Below are 19,691 nucleotides of genomic sequence, written 5' to 3' on the forward strand. Positions count from 1 at the left end.
CGCGCGCACACACAGACACACACCATGTGACATGACCACGCAGGCCTGTTGCCAACACACCTGTTACCATCCTGACCCTTGATGTGTCAAAGCACGAGAAGCAGTCAATGGCCACTGGCAAACATAAGACCCAATCCAGTCATAAGGAGAGCCGTGCTTTTCCCTCTGAGCTTTGGCCTGTTTAGGGTATGGGTGCGGGACAAGCGATATGATTTCAAGGTGTCTCAAGCCACTGGAATTTGTTTTTTGAGATACCAAAATGGTGACATCAAATGCGGTAATGACTCATGATGAGTCGCCTGAGTGGAGGTCAAAGGAGAGTGAGGGATGATCTCACTGTCTCACATTGTAATGGTCCCTCCCAGAATGTGACTATATATATATATATACACAACAGATGACAGAGAGGAGATCCATAGAGAGCCTTCCAGAGTAGAGACAGGCGCTTTGAGACTCCACGTGAGCCAGTGAACTATTGCTTCCATCACCACAGACCAAGAGAGTGAGAGAGACACAGAGAGAGAGTGAAAGAGAAAAATCAGTTGTTGAGTGAAAAGGAAATTAGCTCAGAAAAAGAGAGACCAGCCAATTAACAACAAATCATTAAAATGGGATTACTACGAGTTGAAGATTTGGTAAGAATTCTGTGCCCTGCTTGAATTGCAGTTGTGTTTTGGATTGTTTTGTCCACTTTTGCAGATGTTTTTTTTGTTGTTGTTGTTATTATTTGTTATTTATTTGTTATGCATACTGAAGTGTTTGCCTTGTTACAGTATTACCTAAGAACTTGATAACCAGACAATCTCACACACACACACACACACACACACACACACACACACGTTGTTTTCCTGTGCATATGCACATCCTTATGCCACAAGTTTAGAGAGAGAGAGAGAGAGAGAGAGAGAGAGAGAGAGAGAGAGAGAGAGCCTAACAGATGCTATTACTAAAACTCTCTTGGTGATTAAGTCTGATCCGACATGTCTCAAATAGCTCCACTGCTCTAGGGAATGTCCTCTTATTTTAAATAGTACAAATGAATTCATGAGAATAATTCAAATATTCTAAAGCACTGCATGCCCCACTTACCCCAGCCCACGAATCTTCATTGCTAACATTAAACTTGTTTCTTTGTGGCTGCTATAAACAGGAGAAAAATGGCATAGCAAAAAGATTGACAAGTGTGTTGTCCAATCACAGGTCACGGGGAAAAGATGCGAGAGGAAAGATGTGGGCAATGTCTGCGTAGATGTATACACAGCAGGAGAATATGAAACAACTGTTAACTGTGAGAAACAGGATGGCTTCCAGATCTGTGAAGACCTAAGTGCAGCGAGCAAGAATTACAACCTCACCCAGAACGAACCTCAATTGACCCTCAATGTAAGATGACATGAAAGCATCTAGAAGTAGCTGATTACAATCCTAGTGAGCTCCTGAGAAATAAAAACCATGATTATTGTTTAACTGCCATGCACACATAACACCACAAAGGACATGTCTTTTTTGTTAGTGATAACACCATTAGTAATGGACAGTCATGATATTTCAGACAAAAAAGGGGTAAAACTGGTTTTGTACATTTTCTTGCTCTCACTCACTCTCACCTCATCTCTCAGATTGACCAGTTAGGGCACCTGAAGTTGGAGACTGTAGATGATCTCTTCAACATTCTCCAGCTGAGGAAGATGAGGAAAGAGAGGAAGCTCAAATCACAAAAGAAAGAACCTGAGCCTGAGATCCTGGTAAGAGAGAGAGAGAAAGAGAGAGATTTTATCATATAACTAATATCAGTGAAACTGAAGGTGCAACTTCCATGCTATGTCTACGGTGCTGTGTTGCAGCCTAAGATAGTGGATCAGGACCTGTTTCTTACAGCTGTTGTGGAAAATAAGCTCGCTGTGGTGGAGAAGTACCTGTCTGCCGGTGGAGATCCCAATGCCTGTGATCAAGTGAGTCTCAGTAGTGCAGCCAGTGCTCCATGCAGCAGGATGTCATCTACCTGTGCAGATGATTCTTTAATTTCTTTAGCAAATACTCATATGGGGAAGAGCCATCAATATAAACTAAAGCATGCAGTGTTTACAGAAAAAAACATTGCATGCTGCATAAGATATGCAACCAAAGCGTTGTATTTCACATTTTTTATATTTCACATGGCACTGGAGTCATTTATGTCTTGTTTGTCTCTCAGTTCAAACGCTCTGCTCTGCATAAAGCCTGTTTCCAAGGTCACATTGACATCATGAAGAGACTCTTGGAGGCCGGAGCCTCCATTGAGGACAGGGACAAGGTTAGACTGCTTCACTGCTAAAGCAAAGAGTCAGCATGAACAATACATAGTAACTGAAATGCTCACTGGGAAAAGGGTTGCTAAGCACAAGCCCTGACTTGCAGTAAACGACTCTGTCAATGGAAAACGTTCAGCTGGATCCAAATACACTCAAAGTGGTTGCCGAGGAGAAAAGACACTCAGTCATGAGTTGCTTAGCGTTAATTTTATTTCTTGTTACTTTAATTTCATTTTAATGCTTTAATTTTTTATTCACCAGAAATTTCATCCACTGAGAATAATAGTGCACCTTTACTTGCCATGAATGCGTGTGTTGTAGCTGGATGCCACAGCTGTGCACTCGGCCTGCAGGGGGGGTAGCCTGCCTGCCCTGGAACTACTGCTTAACAAGGGAGGCAAAATCATCTCCAGAGACAAGGTAGGGAGTGTCGGCACTGACAGATCATTTCCTTTGATACTGTCATCTGAGTTAAAACTAGAAGAAGACAGAAACCAATCGAGGCTTCGAACTACTCCATGAAACTGATTTACCAAGTCATTTTCTGACCAAACAGGACTAAATCAGTAAATGAAATCAGTGCACTAGAGCTCATTCTGACTAAGCAATGGGCGTACTTTGTGATTACAGCTATATAGCACTCCCCTGCATGTGGCGGTGAGGACAGGCCATTATGAGTGTGCCGAGTATCTAATCCACTGTGGAGCAGACATCAACGCTAGAGACAGGGTAAGAGATAAGTGCGCAACCTCATTTTGAAACTGATGACAGATTCAGTACACAGTACTTAGTATTCAGGCACTGGAGCCTTTGGTTATGGCAAAATAAAATATGACCAGGTATTCAGTGGAAAGGTGGATATTTGCTTTCTGTGAACTGATCTGGAAAAATATGAATGGAAGTTTCTTTGTTGGATCAGTGATAGAAATGTGGGACAATTGGTTGTGATTCTTGTGTTCCTTTATTTATGTGATGTGTTTTGTTTTGTTTTGTTTTTTATAGGAAGGAGACACGCCCTTGCATGATGCAGTGAGGATCAACAGATTCAAAATGATCAAACTGCTACTGATGTATGGAGCTACGCTGAAAGCCATAAATAATGTGAGTTCAAACTATTAGAGGCAAACAGCAGGGGTTCAGAAATATAGAGAAAATGCTATTGCATACTGCAGCATAGGTTAAAATCAGGCTACTCATCAGAGGGGTGCAAAGCATTATCAGCAATTTATGTGGTTAATATGAAGAGAAAAATGATATTAGTGCCAAATTTAGATTTTTTTAAGTCTATTGTAGCAAGTTGAGATTAACAAAACCACATATTTAAAATAATCAATATATATGAAGACTTCGTTTATGCCAATGGAACGAGAGAGCTAATTGAGTTTGCAACTTTCCTTTTTTACAGTTTTAGATTGCTGTAACGTTACCTAAGCACATACTGCCCTCTGCTGTCCATTTTAGATACCACATGAGAAAAGCTTTGATATTGGTTCAGGGTCCTATCTATGAGAAAGTCTTGTCGTAAAGGGTAGACGCAAGGATGGAGTTAATATATGCATGTCAGTGTTAAATTACGTTATTTAATAACGACATTTATCTTATTTGTGGCATTTAGCTGATGCTTTTATCCAAAGGGATTTACAATTGTGACTGAGTACAATTTGAGCAACTGAGGGTTTAGGGCCTTGCTCAGGGGCCTAACAGTGGCAACTCGGCTGTGGTTGGGCTTGAACCAGCAACCTTCTGATTACAAGTCAAGTACCTTAACCACTGAGCTTATTGTATAATTCATTTATAACAATTGCCAGAATACATCGACTATAGGGATGGTTTTGGAAACTCTTTACATTTTAACTTGGATTTTATCATTTTCTTTTTTTTTTTAATTCTTCTTTTCTGTTATTTTTGTAGGATGGAAAGACACCAATGGAGATCCTTCTAGCATGGCAAAATGGTGCTAAAGACATCCTATTTAACTTTAAGGAGGATGCACCTCTTCCTTAGCCATGATGCATGTAAGAGAATGTAGAGAGAGAGAGCGAGAGAGAGAGAGAGAGAGAGAGAGAGAGAGAGAGAGAGAGAGAGAGAGAGAGAGAGAGAGAGAGAGAGAGAGTGAGTGAGTACAACAGAGTGACAAGACAGTATTGCATGTGCATTCAGACAGCAATGCCAATAACAATGTGTTTTATTGAATATGTGATTTGCTTTAAAGTTTGAAAATGAAGAGCAATTGAAAAAGGAAGAATTAATTTGTGTATAATGTTTGATGAAGTTAAATTCTAAAAATTGCAAGAATGGCTTATTAATGTGCAAGCAAAATCACTGTGTTTGTGACATCTTTGAATGTAATGTTACTTTTTCAAATGTAATGTAATTTTTTGATATCTGTTGACTTTTTCTTGTGCTATATTGTGTGTATTTTGTCTAAGTGAAAGCTTTTGCCACAGCATTGCTCGAGCATGTTTATACAGCTGGAACAGACAGTGAACAGAAAGTGCCTGGACTGTGGATGTTTCCATTTGGTGAGGATGCAAATGCATCATTCTGGTCTGTGGATGTTGGCCTTTTGAGATGATGAAGATGCATAATTCTGGTCTGTGGATTGTTGGTCTTTTGAGATGATGAAGATGCATCATTCTGGTCTGTGGATGTTGGCCTTTTGAGATGATGAAGATGCATAATTCTGGTCTGTGGATTGTTGGTCTTTTGAGATGATGCAGGTCTGACATGTGGAGTCAGTTAATGTGTGCATAGTTTATTGAATGTACAACACTTAATGTATAAAGATAATGTGTACTTTTACTTTTCAAATGTATTTTTGTATTTATTACAACTTGTGTGATTCCATTTTAAAATGCTGTAAATTATTGAATTACTTTAATTTATATTTTAATAAATATTTTGGTTTCTTTGAAACTGCTGGGATTCTTTCATATTTTCTTCATTTGTGAAATTACATTTCAGTTCTGATTCATACCACTTTAGCTGGAGATTCCAGCCCTCATCACTAAGAACTGCACTCCTGCAGAGGTCCGTTGCAACCCTGGATTAACAGCTATAAAAAGGAATATAGACACCAAACTCAGAACATAAAATAATTTTTTATGCAGATGACATCGTTCTCTTTCTACAAAATCCATCAACCTCAAAAACAGAATTTACACAATCCATTCAGAACTATCCCAAAATCTCAGATTATTCCATCAACTGGTCAAAATATATTATCCTTCCAATAGGTATGAATACACAAGACAAAACGTACCAAACATTACCTATTCCCCCAACTATATTACATACATGAGCATCAGAATGTCCCTCCAGAAACTCTCTCTTTCCCCGTCATCAGTCAAACAGCTATAAATATGACAATATTACCAAATATTAATGACATATTCTCAATTATTCCTGTGCAACCTCCCACAACCTAGTTTAAAAAGTTAGATTCCACTTTCACTTAGTACTACTGAAAAAATATAACACCAAGAATCAAACTGACCTTATTACAGAATTCTAAGATCCATGGGGGGTTAGTAGCTCCAAATTGCTATAATTACTTTCTAGCTACTCAATAATACATATTAAGATGGATGAAACCCAATCAGACAGATAATTCATGGATAGATTTAGAACAAGCACTATGCAAAGATATCAGAATTTTAGACTTAACATTTATCAGTCAAATACTTAAAAACACCAGTCACAACCACTCTGATAGCTTGCTGGAAATTTCACATGATCACAAACTGCTCACTCTCACCAACTAATTGCACACCCACTTGGAGCAACCCTGACTTTCTCATAAATAAAAAACATCTTTCTTCTTAAAGGCATCACACATTTTAAGCACATATTCCACAAGAACACAACAAAACCATTTTTCGCAGCTGTCTCATAAATTTGGCGCTGAGAACAAAACTTTTTAGAATACCATCAAGATCTGTTGTATACCATCAAGATCTGTTGTAAAATAAATCTGCAAGAAAATACATTAGACTTGCCAACATCATTGTCAAACTATACCAATCAACTACACAAACTTTACACATCGATTATTGACTTACATAATGAAAATATTACACTTTGTGTGTCACTAAGCATCCTCATGAAACGGAAAACAAAAAATCACATCAGCAATGCACACTGGAAAAACGTAATGTTAGATCATATGTCAATAGAAAAATTGTCTGTATCCCTCAAAAACAAAACCCCACAACTCAGTTTAACTTTGGCACCCCTCATTAATCACCTACACTGAAAATGATCAGAACTAGTAGAATAAAGTATAGCTAGATTATATGTGCAAGTCAAATCACCCTCTTCGCTTACCACAATTTAAAACACATTCTTGAACTTCCATGCATGTACATACATACACACATCATGTACCATGTACTATAATGATGTTGATGACAATTAACTTCTTTTAGGTTCACTATGTAAGAATGGATGGGTACACACATATTGATCATTTTATGTACTATGGTTCTACCACTGATGATATTACAGTTGTTCTGCTTGAGTTTTATTCTTTCACCCAGTTGTGTTATATATGTCCTCCCACTACATAGGACCCCTGCACTGATCTGTTAACCATCCATTAGAACTAACAAAAATCAAAAAGGTCCTCTGAAGAGGGGGATGTTGGCAGGCAAAAACAAAAAAAAAAGGAAAGGAATAACAAGATTTCTATAATATTCCAGTTGAAATCTAAAATCATGACCTAGACTTGGAGAATCAAATGTATCAGACTTGTGTGAAGCTCCCTTAGCATCAGTCTAATGTAAACCAACCTTGCAGATGAAAACATTTTCTGCCATTTTGTTTTTATAAAAAGGATGGCTGTGGTTTGAAGATGGAAACCCTCTGCTATCTACTTGTAGCAGCAGTGTGAATGTTAACTGGATCCCTTTGCACCCTCTAATCTGCTTTTTTCGCGTCCGTACAGCTTTGTTCCTTTGGTTGCTGAGAGCCCAGATCTTGTTTCTTCCCATTCAGCTGACTTCTCAGGACTTGTCTCACTCTTTGTAGGTGGCTGTAGTTGCTTTCCTTGTGGTTCCCATTTGCCTGTGGGATTCCAAAGTACACATAACTGTCCTCAACATCTGCTATGTTGCCTTTCAGCACAATCCCCTCAGTTCTAACGACCTTTCCTCTCCCTGTAAACATCCGACCACACTTATCCAGTGCTAATGGCATTCCGATGTCACTCCTGTATATCCTTGCGAGATGGATTAGTGAATCGATATCTCATTCATTTCTGGCATACCACTTTCAGTGGTTGTGCCACTCCAAAACCAATATCCGCAGCCTCCAAATTTTATAGAAACTGTACCATTACTATTGATACCAACTGGTAATTTAAAAATGCATGTTCTTACAAACTCATGATCATGTCAAACCATCTAGTTGGCATTGAAAGAGAGTGTCCATTTTCCATCCAACTGTGTGGATGGCACTGAGATGATATGTTTTCCATCACATTGATGGCTCAACCCTGCATGAGCGATGTAGGCCAATTTTGATGAGATGACTAGGCTTTCTGAATCGCAGGATTGGATTTTTGAAGCTGTCATGGTTAGAGAGTCCTAGGCCTTTCCGGATAAGCCTTCAGTAGTAGGTTTGGGTACCACTGGCCGGACATCTCATCCTTCCGTTTTTGCCGGTCGTATGATGAAGTTTCAGTCACAATTATCAAGCAAGCTTGCTTAGCTGTGATATCAGCTGTGGTGAGCAAATTCTAATGAATGCAAATGAAAATATAAGAAACTAAGCAGAACCAAAAAACAATGCAAGTATAAACGATAAAATATTGTAACAAGGAATTCGAGTCTGTTCTTAGTGAGAGGCAATTGACTTTGTTTCAAAAGAAAGGTTTGAGTCTTAATCTCCCCTCACAGAAGTTCTGGGGGGGGTCTTCTTTTCACGGATCCTCTTGTGGGTCCATTTCTGTTTCACACTTCATACTCAGTCTGAGTAGGGGGTGTCACGGAATGCTTCGCCCCCATGAGTCACGTGGTACGGCCCGTCGCGTCCAGGGGGATTCACATTTGTATAGTTTGTAACCATGTCCCGCTGGGATAGCACACCTGCACAAGGTTTACTGTTACATGTTTGTATATCTATTTAAACCCCTGTCAGTGTGTGCTCCCTTTTGGTGATTGTGGCTACTTATGTGTTAATATCGATCTCTGTGATCATCGCTGTAACCGTAACGTTGGCTTATGTATTCACATATTAATGTGCATGTGTTCGTTGGTTAATGTTAAGTGTGTAGTCATGATCACCGTAAGTGTTATGAGTGCCACCGTTGTCGTCTATGTTTTATGTTAATAAACATCATTCACAGTCGAGGGAGTCTGTGCATCCTGCTCCACGCCCTGTGGCACTCGACCGACTACGTTACAGGGGTCGAACTTTCCGGGTATATGTTGGGGACAGGGCATGTTCTTACATATTCAATAGCTTTTGTTTTCACAATTAGGGAAAGGAATTCCTGTAGGGCATTCTAGTAAGATCCACCACAAAGCAATTAAACAAAGAAAATCATACATTTACTACTGATTTTTATCTCATGGTCTTAGAAAGACATTTGTAAATAAAGCATCAAATCCCAGGACAGGTGTAGCAATTGGATAATCAGTTTAATTCCTTTGCTATTTTTCTAGACGTTACAAACTACTGACTAGTATATTTTGTCTAATTGGTTCATATAAGATTTCTAGTAAACACAATTAGGAGTGGTTAACAATTTGTTTACAATGAATGTGAGGTAGAGAAAATAAAAGCGAATTTATCAGGATGAATAATGCAAAGTAATAAGAAACAATTAATGAAAAGAATAATGAAACAATGGACACATCAAATAATAGAAGCAAACATCACAATTCCAAAATTATTTTCAAATATCCCTACATTACTGCTTGATTACCATTTGACATCATAATAAGTTAAATGGTAAGTTGTTACTTTATGAATCTGTGGAAAAGGGAAACATCTGTGAACATATCTCTGTGGGATGAGGAAAGTTGGTTGGCCTGGTAAGGGCTTGAATCTGTTGGAATTTATGGTCACAGTTCCTTGAAGTATAACCAGGAGTTTCCTGACTTCTAATCTGTGGGCTTTATGAAACCTAAGAAGAAGGGATAGGGTCAGAAAGCCAGAGCAGCCTGATAAGCCATGAGCTAGGCTGTTTCATGGCTTTGTTGCTCCGCATTATGGCACCAGAGGGGTCCTGGTTCCTGTTCATGTCCCAGGGGTGAGAGAATGCCCACCCTAACCAGATCAAACTTTCACCACAGGGAGGATTTGTAGTCTATCTTCACCTGACAGGAGCTTCCCTGTTGTGCATAGGCATCATATCAGCCGGGAGTTGGATGGAACTGCCTCAGTGCTGCCTGGCACTCATGTGAGTGCAGTTGGCTTCTTCAGACAAAGTAACTGTTACTGGATCCTTCTCAGGGAGGCTTCTGTGGAGTAATTCTAGTATAATACTACATTATCATACTTTTCCAGTATAGTTCAATATCCAGCTTTGGTGGGTCTGGCCTTATGCGGTTACCCTGCTACTGACAGTACACTTTGGATGGCTCATGGGAGAACATCCTGTTTATTCTCCTGGCTTCTAATTCTCTTGTGTCAATTTTTGCTTGGCAGTCTCCAAGGCCTCGAGAATGGACAGCTTATTGTACTCAGGTACCTTCATCAGCTCTTCAGGTACTTCATTTGGTAGTCTGCTACAACTGCTAGATGAGCTATCAGTTCCTTTTCTTTGAGCTTCCTAATTTCATTGCTGCCATAGGAACAACTGGCGATGCAAACAGGTATGTCATTAATGTATGTATGTCCTTTAGCATTAAAAATCATTTGCCACTAGAAATGATAATTCCTTAATTCTAATGGTTTGAAGTTGGTCCATAAAATAATCAGCAAGCTTTCTCTTGGTTTCTCCAATGTAAAGTCGATTATATATCTTACTGTATAGATAACTCATGAAGTAATGTATGAGGAGGAATGGGTAACAGATCTTTTCATGCTAGTTTTTTTTAAGTGTGTTAAAGTTTGTGTTAAATAAATTACATGTAACATCTGAAGAGGTTATAGGCTACAGTACCAGTTATTATTCAATTGGTCATTTATCTCTCTTGATGAGCATGTTTCTGATGAGTTTGACTCATCTGTCAGAGACTAGTGGAGAACTCTGAAATGTTTAAGTATAACATTAGCCCTCAGTAATTTATCAAAAGTCTGGAGAAACAAAAATGTAATGTAAAAAAAATTCTATTAAAGCCTACTGCAAAAGTTCCACAGGTAAATAGATATCATTTTGAGGCCAACCTATGAGAGATAAACAGGGCAATTCAAAACAATGAGAAACTAGGACCAGACTGGAAGAAGTATAACGTTAGAGTCACTGGCGAAGAATCTTCTGGAAAAAGGAAGAAGCAAACGTGAGTCTCTAACTGAAGAGTTTAATGAAATGAACAATAAGGAAACCAAACATAAAAATGCATTATTGAGAACTAAAGAAAGCCAAAGTAAAAGAATACAAAAAGAGCTTATAAAAGGCACATCATATTAACATAAAACATCCCCCATGTGGTGTTAACACATCTTCGCTTGGACGAGGAAACATTAGCTTCGTCCTACATGCAGACTTATGAAATAAGTTTGTCCACCTAGCGCACGCCTCTTAGGTTACAGATTCAGTGTAGTGAGGCTACTCATCTGAAGTTTATTTCTCAAAGGCGAAGGGGAGTATTGGTGTTCCTATGAAACTTGAGGGACGTATCCTGCGGTTTGCAAGACTTGCAATGTGATCGCCTCTATTAACATATTTAATCGAACTAATTGCCAATATAAAAAAGGAAGTTATTATTACCTTATTACGGAATCGTCTGCATGGGATGAACACACTCGAGAGCTACGAAATTGGAATTTTCGTTGAGGACAGAGAGGGGAATGAAAGACAGGGGGGAAAAATAAGTGGTTGTAGGTGGAGTCTAGACGTAGAAACGTATCTTTCCAGGAGGATCCAGGAGGACGTGGGGGTTCGAGTCATAAACGGTGACCAACCATGCATGGTTCGCTTGATATCCCACCCCTGTGCCCCCACGTGCTGGCTTAGGGCCACAACAGGAGTGCTTGACCGGGGTGTGGAGGTGGTTCAGTACCTTGGACAGCGCACTGGAGCTCTGTAGCAGCTCTGAACTCTCTTCCCCTTGACAACAACTGGTACACCTTCACACGTAGTGACATAGTCCAGCAACTACTGCCATTTTCCAAAAAACAGAAAGCTATCTGGCAAGAGCCAATGCAATACATTAAGAGTAAGGGTAAAGTGGTCTTTAAATGTAGAAAGGAGTAATTGGCTGTCGCTATCTAAAAGTGACTAGGCAATAATGCCAATCAGTTATGGAACCCAAGCACATAATCAGCAATGCTCTCCTTTTACATATGGGTGGCATGTTATATGTGTAAACAGCACTGGAGTCAGCACTGTTTAGGTACAAATTAGGTACGCATGTTGAGTCTAATAAATTAATTACTTGGAGCATAACTTTAAAATTGATTTTAAAAGAATGAATGTACTGAGTGCAATTACAAAGAAATCAAGTGTGTGTTTTACTATACTATAGTATAGGTGTTTATCTTCGCTCAAACACCACATTATGACGTAACAAAATTCCTTCAAATGAATAAGCATTCATGTTTCCATGGCTTTATTCTCAATATAAAGAGAGGTTATAGCCTATAAAAGTACATTTTATAAAGTAATACTTTTCCAATGGATGGAACAATTTGCTTTCAATTCATTCTTTGCAAAGCATTATTCATCTATTTGATCACCAAATTTGTCCTCGTTAACTGATCACTACGTGCATACACAATTATTGCTTTTGCTATAACGTGAAATGTGAAAATCTGCAATTTCAAAGCTATTATTAGACCTTAGTATTACCCTTAGTATTTCCAAAAGTATATGTATATTACCACAATACACACAGAACATACACAGAATGCATGTCCAGTACACACAGAATACACACAGAAGGCACGAGTTCAAACCTTTATTATTTACCAACAGATAAACCATACACAATCTTCTAGACGTCTAGTAATAAGGTTTAGCAGCTTTAAAAAACACAACATAAAAATCCAAAGAACTGTAAATCACTTACAATATTTGAAAAGAAAAAAAAAAAAAGCTGTTTGTTTAACACAAGAGATTTTTATATTTCATTTTTTTGTAAATAAAAATTAACTTGATTTAAAAGACATGTAAAATATGCTCAAAAGTGTGCTTGGTCATATTCAACGAAGGCAGCATAGCATCCGAGGTGAGAACCTCAATACCCGGGCTTTAGGTAGCAAGGGCAGCTTATCTAGAATGTGAGAATCTAATACAGAGTAAAATCATGTTTTGCATTCGGTGTGCATTACCATCTGTGGTCATACCATTTAGATTATATATGCCTCCCACACCTATTCAACTCCCAAAACCCTAAATCCCATCCCTTGCCAAGAAAGACAAAAAAAGAAAGAACAAACAAAATAATTGCAATTCAATTGTCCTTCTGAAGCTTTGGTCAGTCACATGATAGAAGAAAAAATATATATAAAATTATCCTTAAGTAAAAATTCTATTTTGGGACTTTAAGAAAAAGCCTTTTTTTTTATTTTTTATTATTATTATTTTTTTACAGGGAGTACAGCAAGTTATGAACACTGAAGCTCACATGCAGAAACTAGCCCCTACAAACTTATACAGGTTACAATCCCATTCACAGCCTACTGCCTTTTGTATATTAAAATTTGATGTATGCAAATTTCTAAAATGAAAATGCATAGTAGGTTGCATCTCTTAGATGATGATTCATACAAAAATGCTAACACAATTTAATCTAATACAATTGAAAGCTAAAGGGAGAGAGCATTGTCAAGCATATAATACTAGCCAATCCATAGTTCCCTTACCACTACCTGTCCCTTCCATAGTAACACAAATAATAACCACAATAGCATTTGATCTCAGGTAGTAGTGCCCTTGGAGCATCTAGGTTTCCGTTTTGAGTTAAAAACAGATATGGTCTGAAAGGGCTTTTCTATGGGCTACATTGTGAAGCACTGCTCTCCAGACTTAAAAGATGTCTAGTCCTCATTACTTTTTTTACTTACACAAATTCTTAAATTCATAATGATATCTTGCTGAGCTATTTATTACCAATGACTTATAATACATAAGATGCATGATGAAAATAATTTCACAAATTAAACAAAGTACAGTACGTTATTGCTCAACATGTCACTGCAGTCTTTCGGATTAGTGCGACAAAATCAGAGCAGGGAGTGAAGTATTGTTTTCTTTGCAGTTGCATACTACACAAAAAGGAAGAGTCTCTTTCTGAAATGAAATGTTTACAAAAGTAAATGCTTGTTTAAAGCTATGGTCAGTGTGCAGTTATATGCAAATGACGATGTTGCCATGTGCTACCTTGACAATTGGACACTGGAAAACAGATTAACTAGAAATCTATTTTCAGAAACTGGGGACATCAATGGCAAAAAAAAAAGTAACACTGACCCAAAAGGATGTATCCCTAAAACTGACAATAACTTTAAACCAAGCATACTAGCAAACTAATCAATGACTTGTCAATTATTGACTTTTTACTCATTTTTACTAATTATCTTTTTGATTCAAGTTTTAGGTGAACGAATTTCATGCAAGGGTGAGAAAATAAATTAATTTTAGTAAACATTTTTGGGCAAATGAAGAAATACCAGATATTCTAAAACTGCACAGATGCCACCAAATGTCTGGAATGTGCAAAGAAAGATTAAATGGAAGGGCAAAATATAAAGCAGTCTAACTGGAAAAACAAGGTTTACTGTGATTAAAGGAATTTGTTAATAAAAAAAACAAAAAACAACAACAACTTCATAACCGTTACAAAACTTCAGATCTAAGCTAAAATTCAATATCTAAATATGGGTTATATTTTGGACAAAAATATAAATCATTAGTACCTTGAATGAGGATGCTAAAATAGAAAATCATAGGTGATTTTTCATAAATACAATTTTTTTTTAATGCACACTAAAAATGAGCCACCTTTGAGGGAATGACACCCAACTTTTCACTTCCACAAAAAGAGCAACATTACATTAAGTATTAAGTATCATATTTAAAATACAGAGTGGTCAGACACCCAGTAGATATAGCCTAATTGCTGACATTATTAAATGTCAGTGTGAAATGCATACAGCACCAACACACGACTTTGAACTTGGATAACCGTAGCGATACTCAGTAACCATAGTAATTCTGTTCTAACAGAGGAAAGGGGTCATTTTTAGTAGAAAGATAATTCTAAAACCAAAAGACAAAAAGCAAAATCATTTCAGCTAAACAATAATGAGAAAAACTCCATTCACTTCACCTGATATAAGAACTGACAAATGTGTCCATTAAACTATTTTTCTGACTTATACAGTATATCTGCAGTATAGACGCTTCCTGCTGGAAATAACAGATAACATGTTCAGATTGTAAATAACCATCATGCTCTGCAATCTCTTCTCCACCGCCTTACACACTTTCCAACTTCACCTTCACTGCACAATGCGGTAGTTGCTCACTCTTACACAGGGTCACTGCTACCCAAGCTCATTAATTTTTGCTCATTAGGTTTTGCATATTTGCATAAGTTTTGCATGTTTGCATAGGTTTTGCTCACACAGCTCTCCATCTGACACAGCAGCTAAATGTTCATTTCGCTCTCTCGTTCTATTGCTTTCCCCCTTTCCCTCCCTGTTTTAAGTTTTATTCTTCACATATTTTAGTCAACAAAGATACGCAAAAGACCAACATAGAGTACATGTGGTGCGTGTATACAGTGCAGAAAGAGGAAAGTGTGTGTGTACAGGTGAGAGTGGGAGAGTGAGTGAAAGAGTGAGTGTGTGTGTGTTTGTGTTTGTGTGTGTGTGTGTGTGAGAGAGAGAGCGCATGTGTATGTGTGCATATACAGTGGAGAAAGAGGAGTGTGTGTGTGTGTGTGTGTGTGTGTGTGTGTGTGTGTGTGTGAGTGAGAGAGAGAGCGAGCACTTGTGTGTGCGCATATACAGTGGAGAAAGAGGTGTGTGTGTGTGTGTGTGAGAGAGAGCGAGCACTTGTGTGTGTGCGCATATACAGTGGAGAAAGAGGTGTGTGTGTGTGTGTGTGAGAGAGAGCGAGCACTTGTGTGTGTGCGCATATACAGTGGAGAAAGAGGTGTGTGTGTGTGTTTCTAACTGAGTCTGAGGGCAGCAGACAGCTGGAGCTTGAGCTATGCATGGGGATGAGTCGTGCCAAGGAAGTCACTAAACGAAGGAAGGGATGGGGAGACGGGAGAGAGAGAGAGAGAAAAGGGCTAGTTTGCTTTTGCCAGAACAAATCATATTTTCCCTCTTATATTAGGCCACCCTAACCAATATAATTAACATGATTCATAACTTTTACGTTTTATATGCATGTTTTGTGACTGTGCTGTGCTATACCTGAGTATGTGTGGCAGCTGTGGGCTCCGGTAGATGAACTTGTGTCGGTAGCCTAGAGAACTCTGGAAGGGGACGAACTGCACCTTGTGTCCACTCAGACTCTTGGACTGAGCTGCCATATTGTACAGCTGCAGAAGGATAATAAATCCATTAGCAACAGGAAACAAGCCACTGTTATTCAGATGTTCCCGAAGAACCTGACCAATTGAATTGTGAGCATTAATTTTGGCTTGCAACTAAACTCTTTGGTTGCCTCCAAGTCTATAGGATTAGAACAGAAAGTCTGAGCACGTCAGTAGCTTCAGCATCAGTAACATCCACCTGGTTTGTTATACCAGGGAAACATTTTTGAATCTGCTAAAATCTTTTACCTTTTTACCCAGGGGAAATGGGACAACAGTATCATCCTCAGCATGGAGAATTAGCACAGGACAGGAAATATGATTCACACTGATGGAGAATGAAACAGTTTCAGAAAATTAGGCAAATTCATGGACATAATCAAGCATCGAGTGTGTTGCATGTGGTGTACATGTAGAGTTAATGTCTGTGTGCCTGTGTGGTGTATATATGTAGAGCTAATGTCTGTGTGTGGTGTATATGCAGAGTTAATGTCTCTGTGTGGCTGTGTGTGGTGTATATGTAGAGTTAATGTCTGTGTTAGCTAGTTAAATTCACCACTGTATAGTATTGTTTTTTTGTTTTTTTTATAGATAAATGATAGTGAAACGTACCATAGTGAGGTAACAGCTGAGGTTAGTGTCTGATTATATAGAACTACCTGACTTTGTCTCTGCCTTGTATATGGTCCTGCCTTCTATTCATGTCTTTTGATTTTTTGAGGCTTTAGTATGAATTACCATTTCATGCAATATACTTAGATACAATCATGGACCAGAGAAAGATGTTCAGATTTTCAGAAAAGTCACAACAAGTCTATCGCAAGTGGTAGGTTAAAGCTACAACAGAGATGTCTTCCTAAACTTCGACTAATTCTATACAACTTTAAAATAGACTAGGGATTCGTTTTGGAAACTCAGTCAGGCGCTAACCAGATGGCCGTTTGGCATGAAGGTTTTCCCATCTTGGAGCTCATCTCTGTTCTATATATGCACATGTCTAGGAACATCTACCGGAAGAAAACACACCTTCTTGGGTTTGAGGGTTGTTTTGTATATGTTCTTATTTCTTTAGTAAATCATTAGATTTCCAAATCCCCTACACATTGTTTTCCCATCTAGGCTAGGCTATAGTCAAAAAAGGGATGCCTGAATCCCCTGTTCATGTGTATCTGAGCGTATAGGGCTTTTTACCATGACAAATCTCTCATAACCATTGTTGCATGGCAAGAAAATGTTCGGTTTCCGATTCTCTACTATGCTTCTGCGTATTTATAAAACTGTGTGCTCTGCTATATTTGCATGGGCAACAGTACACCACATATCAGCTTCCCCAGATCCATGCAGAACACTAGATGCCATGTGTTGTGTTGCTATGTCTGTGCCAGCAGTGTCTCCATAAACAGCAGTGTCTTGAGTAAAAATAGATGCGTCATAAATACAGCCGTATTATTATTCTTCTATTATTGCAGCTTCCGATGTACACTTAGAGGCTAAAGTAAAAGGGTAGAGAGAGAGAGAGAGAGAGAGAGAGAGAGAGAGAGAAACACATACTTCTCATCACTGGCAAACCGGATGTCATTTGCAGTGATGGCATCCAAAAAGAACCACTCAAAGCCTGGCAGATATCTGTAAACCTATGAGAAAACGATACACAAGACACCAAGCTCAATCTCTTCCACTGTCATAAATGATGTCTGGATACAGAGAGCTAAGAACAGACATTAGTTAGAATAAACTAACCAGCTGATGGAATGTAAAAACACAATGCGCAATGTTCAGAAAATTTCTCCCTAGCACCAACCCACAAGGACACGCATATTGATGCATATACACACACAGAATTGTCCGTGCTGTATGAAAAGCAGAGATTTGCATGTCCATTTCTAGCCTTAGGGAAGGCACATCTTTACCCAATTTATTTGATGCATTTCTCTGTCTCTATAGAGCCCTCTCTGTCTTATACACAAGTGCGAAGTGTGCGTGCTGTGTGTTTAGACACGTGTAACTCCTACCATAGAGAAAGGGTGGCTTTTGGCCTCCTCCCTAATGTTGGTGAATGGAGACTCCAGGATAACAGCGGCTGGTGGTGTTCCTGAACACATATCAGGAGAGCCTAGCATCAGTGCAAAACCAGACCTCCTTCACGCTGACAATCAACCTGCATCAGATCAAAACCATGCCTCCCTACGCCACACTGACAATCAACTGCCTACTTGTAAAGCCACATGTCAAGCAATAACTGCAAGTGCATTAGGAAATAACCATATGCTCTGTATCACGTTGTGTCAATACACACACACACACACACACACACTCGCTCTCTTATACACACTCACCTCTGTCACATAGATGTCTCACCAAATTAGTAGCCACTCTGGAAAACCAGGAATGAACAGACAGTGTTAGTCATTTTCTCCCTTCCTCTCTCTCTCTCCTGCTCCTGCTCCCTCACACAAGCACACTCCCATTCTTGAGGAGTTGGATACAAAAGGTGATTTGATAATGAAGTGTCTAAAGGTCATGCTTGCACTGACAGATTCCTGCTGGCCTCACCCAGTGCCCAGGGAGTGTCCCCAGATGTAAAGTGGGTTGTTGTTTACTCTTTGCATCAGCCACTGGTAAATGTACAGAGCATCTAACGTCATCCCTCTTTCTGAAGGACTGCCTTCTGAATCACCCCAACCTGAAACACACACACACACACACCCACCCCATACATAAATATCACACGCTCAGCCGAACATGCAGACACAAAATCAAACACATGCACACAGGCAATCAGACACGATCTCTGAGTGTGTCGACAGTGCCTTTTGCTCACTTATGCAAATTCAGTTTTACATACCTATACTTAACTCCCTTCTTTTGCAGTTTGAAATTCTTGTGTTCACCAATTCTACTTGTTGGCAGAAATAAAAGATACTTACCTCTATAATCAAGTGTGACTACATGGTAGCCTAATGAACTAAGAACCTAAAACAGAGAGAGCGGTTTCAGCTCAAGTAAAGTTAACTCCCAGCACAAAATAATGTTCTACTTTTGTTCAGACTTACCATAACTTAAAATATATGCATATTTTACTTTAACTTACAGATCAGAACAACTAATATGCAAATTGGCAGATATCATATAGGCATTTTACCTTATAAAGCTGAACTCTGTGATCACCTCCCCTGTAATTCACACACACACACACACACACACGTAAACAACCGAGAGATGCTGTATTCTGAACTCGAGAGGAAGACTGAGCGAGTATTACCTTGTGCCTGCGTTGCCATGGAGATACAGCATGACAGGATGAGTGGAGTGGAGGGTACTCTCATACCAGTCTCCCCCTTTGCCCTGTGCTTCTTTCCACAGCACGGCTGGTACTGTATGCCTGAGAGAGACGTTATCTTCATTCATTTATTTCATTCAAGCACTTTATTTACCATGTGTACAAAATACATGCGAAAACCTGACTAACCAAAAATGAAGCCTACCATAATATTATATGTAATAAGTAATAATATGTAATAATAAAAGGATAAAATGCAAACCACAACCACTAATAGTGGACAAAAAGTGCATTAATGTATGCATCACAATATTAATGATTAATGCTAAGTGCGTACGAACGCGCACACATTTATACATGTACGCATTATATACACACCCCTACAGTTTCTATGAACACACACTCACACATCCTACAGTTCTTAGAAGCATGCACATGCATATATACAGTTATTTTCAA

The 19,691-nt window shown here is 38.8% G+C and overlaps 2 protein-coding genes across 4 annotated transcripts in view; one reads left to right on the forward strand and one right to left on the reverse strand.

The window, feature by feature from the left end:
* Window positions 1-416: 416 nt before the first annotated feature.
* On the forward strand, window positions 417-4,532 carry ankrd1a (ankyrin repeat domain 1a (cardiac muscle)). The gene is made up of 9 exons (XM_027024580.2): window positions 417-635; window positions 1,204-1,386; window positions 1,623-1,748; window positions 1,848-1,955; window positions 2,198-2,296; window positions 2,616-2,714; window positions 2,925-3,023; window positions 3,297-3,395; window positions 4,206-4,532. The coding sequence occupies exons 1-9, from the start codon at window positions 609-611 to the stop codon at window positions 4,296-4,298; spliced, it is 933 nt and encodes a 310-aa protein (XP_026880381.1). The 5' UTR covers window positions 417-608; the 3' UTR covers window positions 4,299-4,532.
* A 10,978-nt stretch (window positions 4,533-15,510) lies between these two features.
* Window positions 15,511-19,691, reverse strand: part of abhd12 (abhydrolase domain containing 12, lysophospholipase) — a 28,490-nt gene continuing 24,309 nt past the window's right edge. For all 3 annotated transcript variants that reach the window (XM_035532958.1, XM_027024591.2, XM_035532957.1), the window contains 10 exons: window positions 19,215-19,334; window positions 19,095-19,125; window positions 18,880-18,925; window positions 18,506-18,635; window positions 18,289-18,326; window positions 17,965-18,044; window positions 17,504-17,586; window positions 16,202-16,280; window positions 15,831-15,958; window positions 15,511-15,653 (listed from right to left, as the gene is read on the reverse strand). In XM_035532958.1, the coding sequence (XP_035388851.1) occupies window positions 15,620-15,653; window positions 15,831-15,958; window positions 16,202-16,280; window positions 17,504-17,586; window positions 17,965-18,044; window positions 18,289-18,326; window positions 18,506-18,635; window positions 18,880-18,925; window positions 19,095-19,125; window positions 19,215-19,334 (769 nt within the window). In that variant the 3' untranslated portion in view covers window positions 15,511-15,619. The remainder of the gene's footprint in view (window positions 15,654-15,830; window positions 15,959-16,201; window positions 16,281-17,503; window positions 17,587-17,964; window positions 18,045-18,288; window positions 18,327-18,505; window positions 18,636-18,879; window positions 18,926-19,094; window positions 19,126-19,214; window positions 19,335-19,691) is intronic.

This window comes from Electrophorus electricus, chromosome 13, assembly GCF_013358815.1.
Source record: "Electrophorus electricus isolate fEleEle1 chromosome 13, fEleEle1.pri, whole genome shotgun sequence".
Classification (NCBI taxonomy): Eukaryota; Metazoa; Chordata; class Actinopteri; order Gymnotiformes; family Gymnotidae; genus Electrophorus; species Electrophorus electricus.

Excerpts from the sequence above, each read along its gene's own strand:
- ankrd1a (XM_027024580.2), top strand. The coding sequence starts at position 609 with ATGGGATTACTACGAGTTGAAGATTTG. Across the intron at positions 1,749-1,847 it reads AACCTGAGCCTGAGATCCTG|CCTAAGATAGTGGATCAGGA; the intron begins GTAAGAGAGAGA and ends GCTGTGTTGCAG. Across the intron at positions 3,024-3,296 it reads ACATCAACGCTAGAGACAGG|GAAGGAGACACGCCCTTGCA; the intron begins GTAAGAGATAAG and ends TGTTTTTTATAG.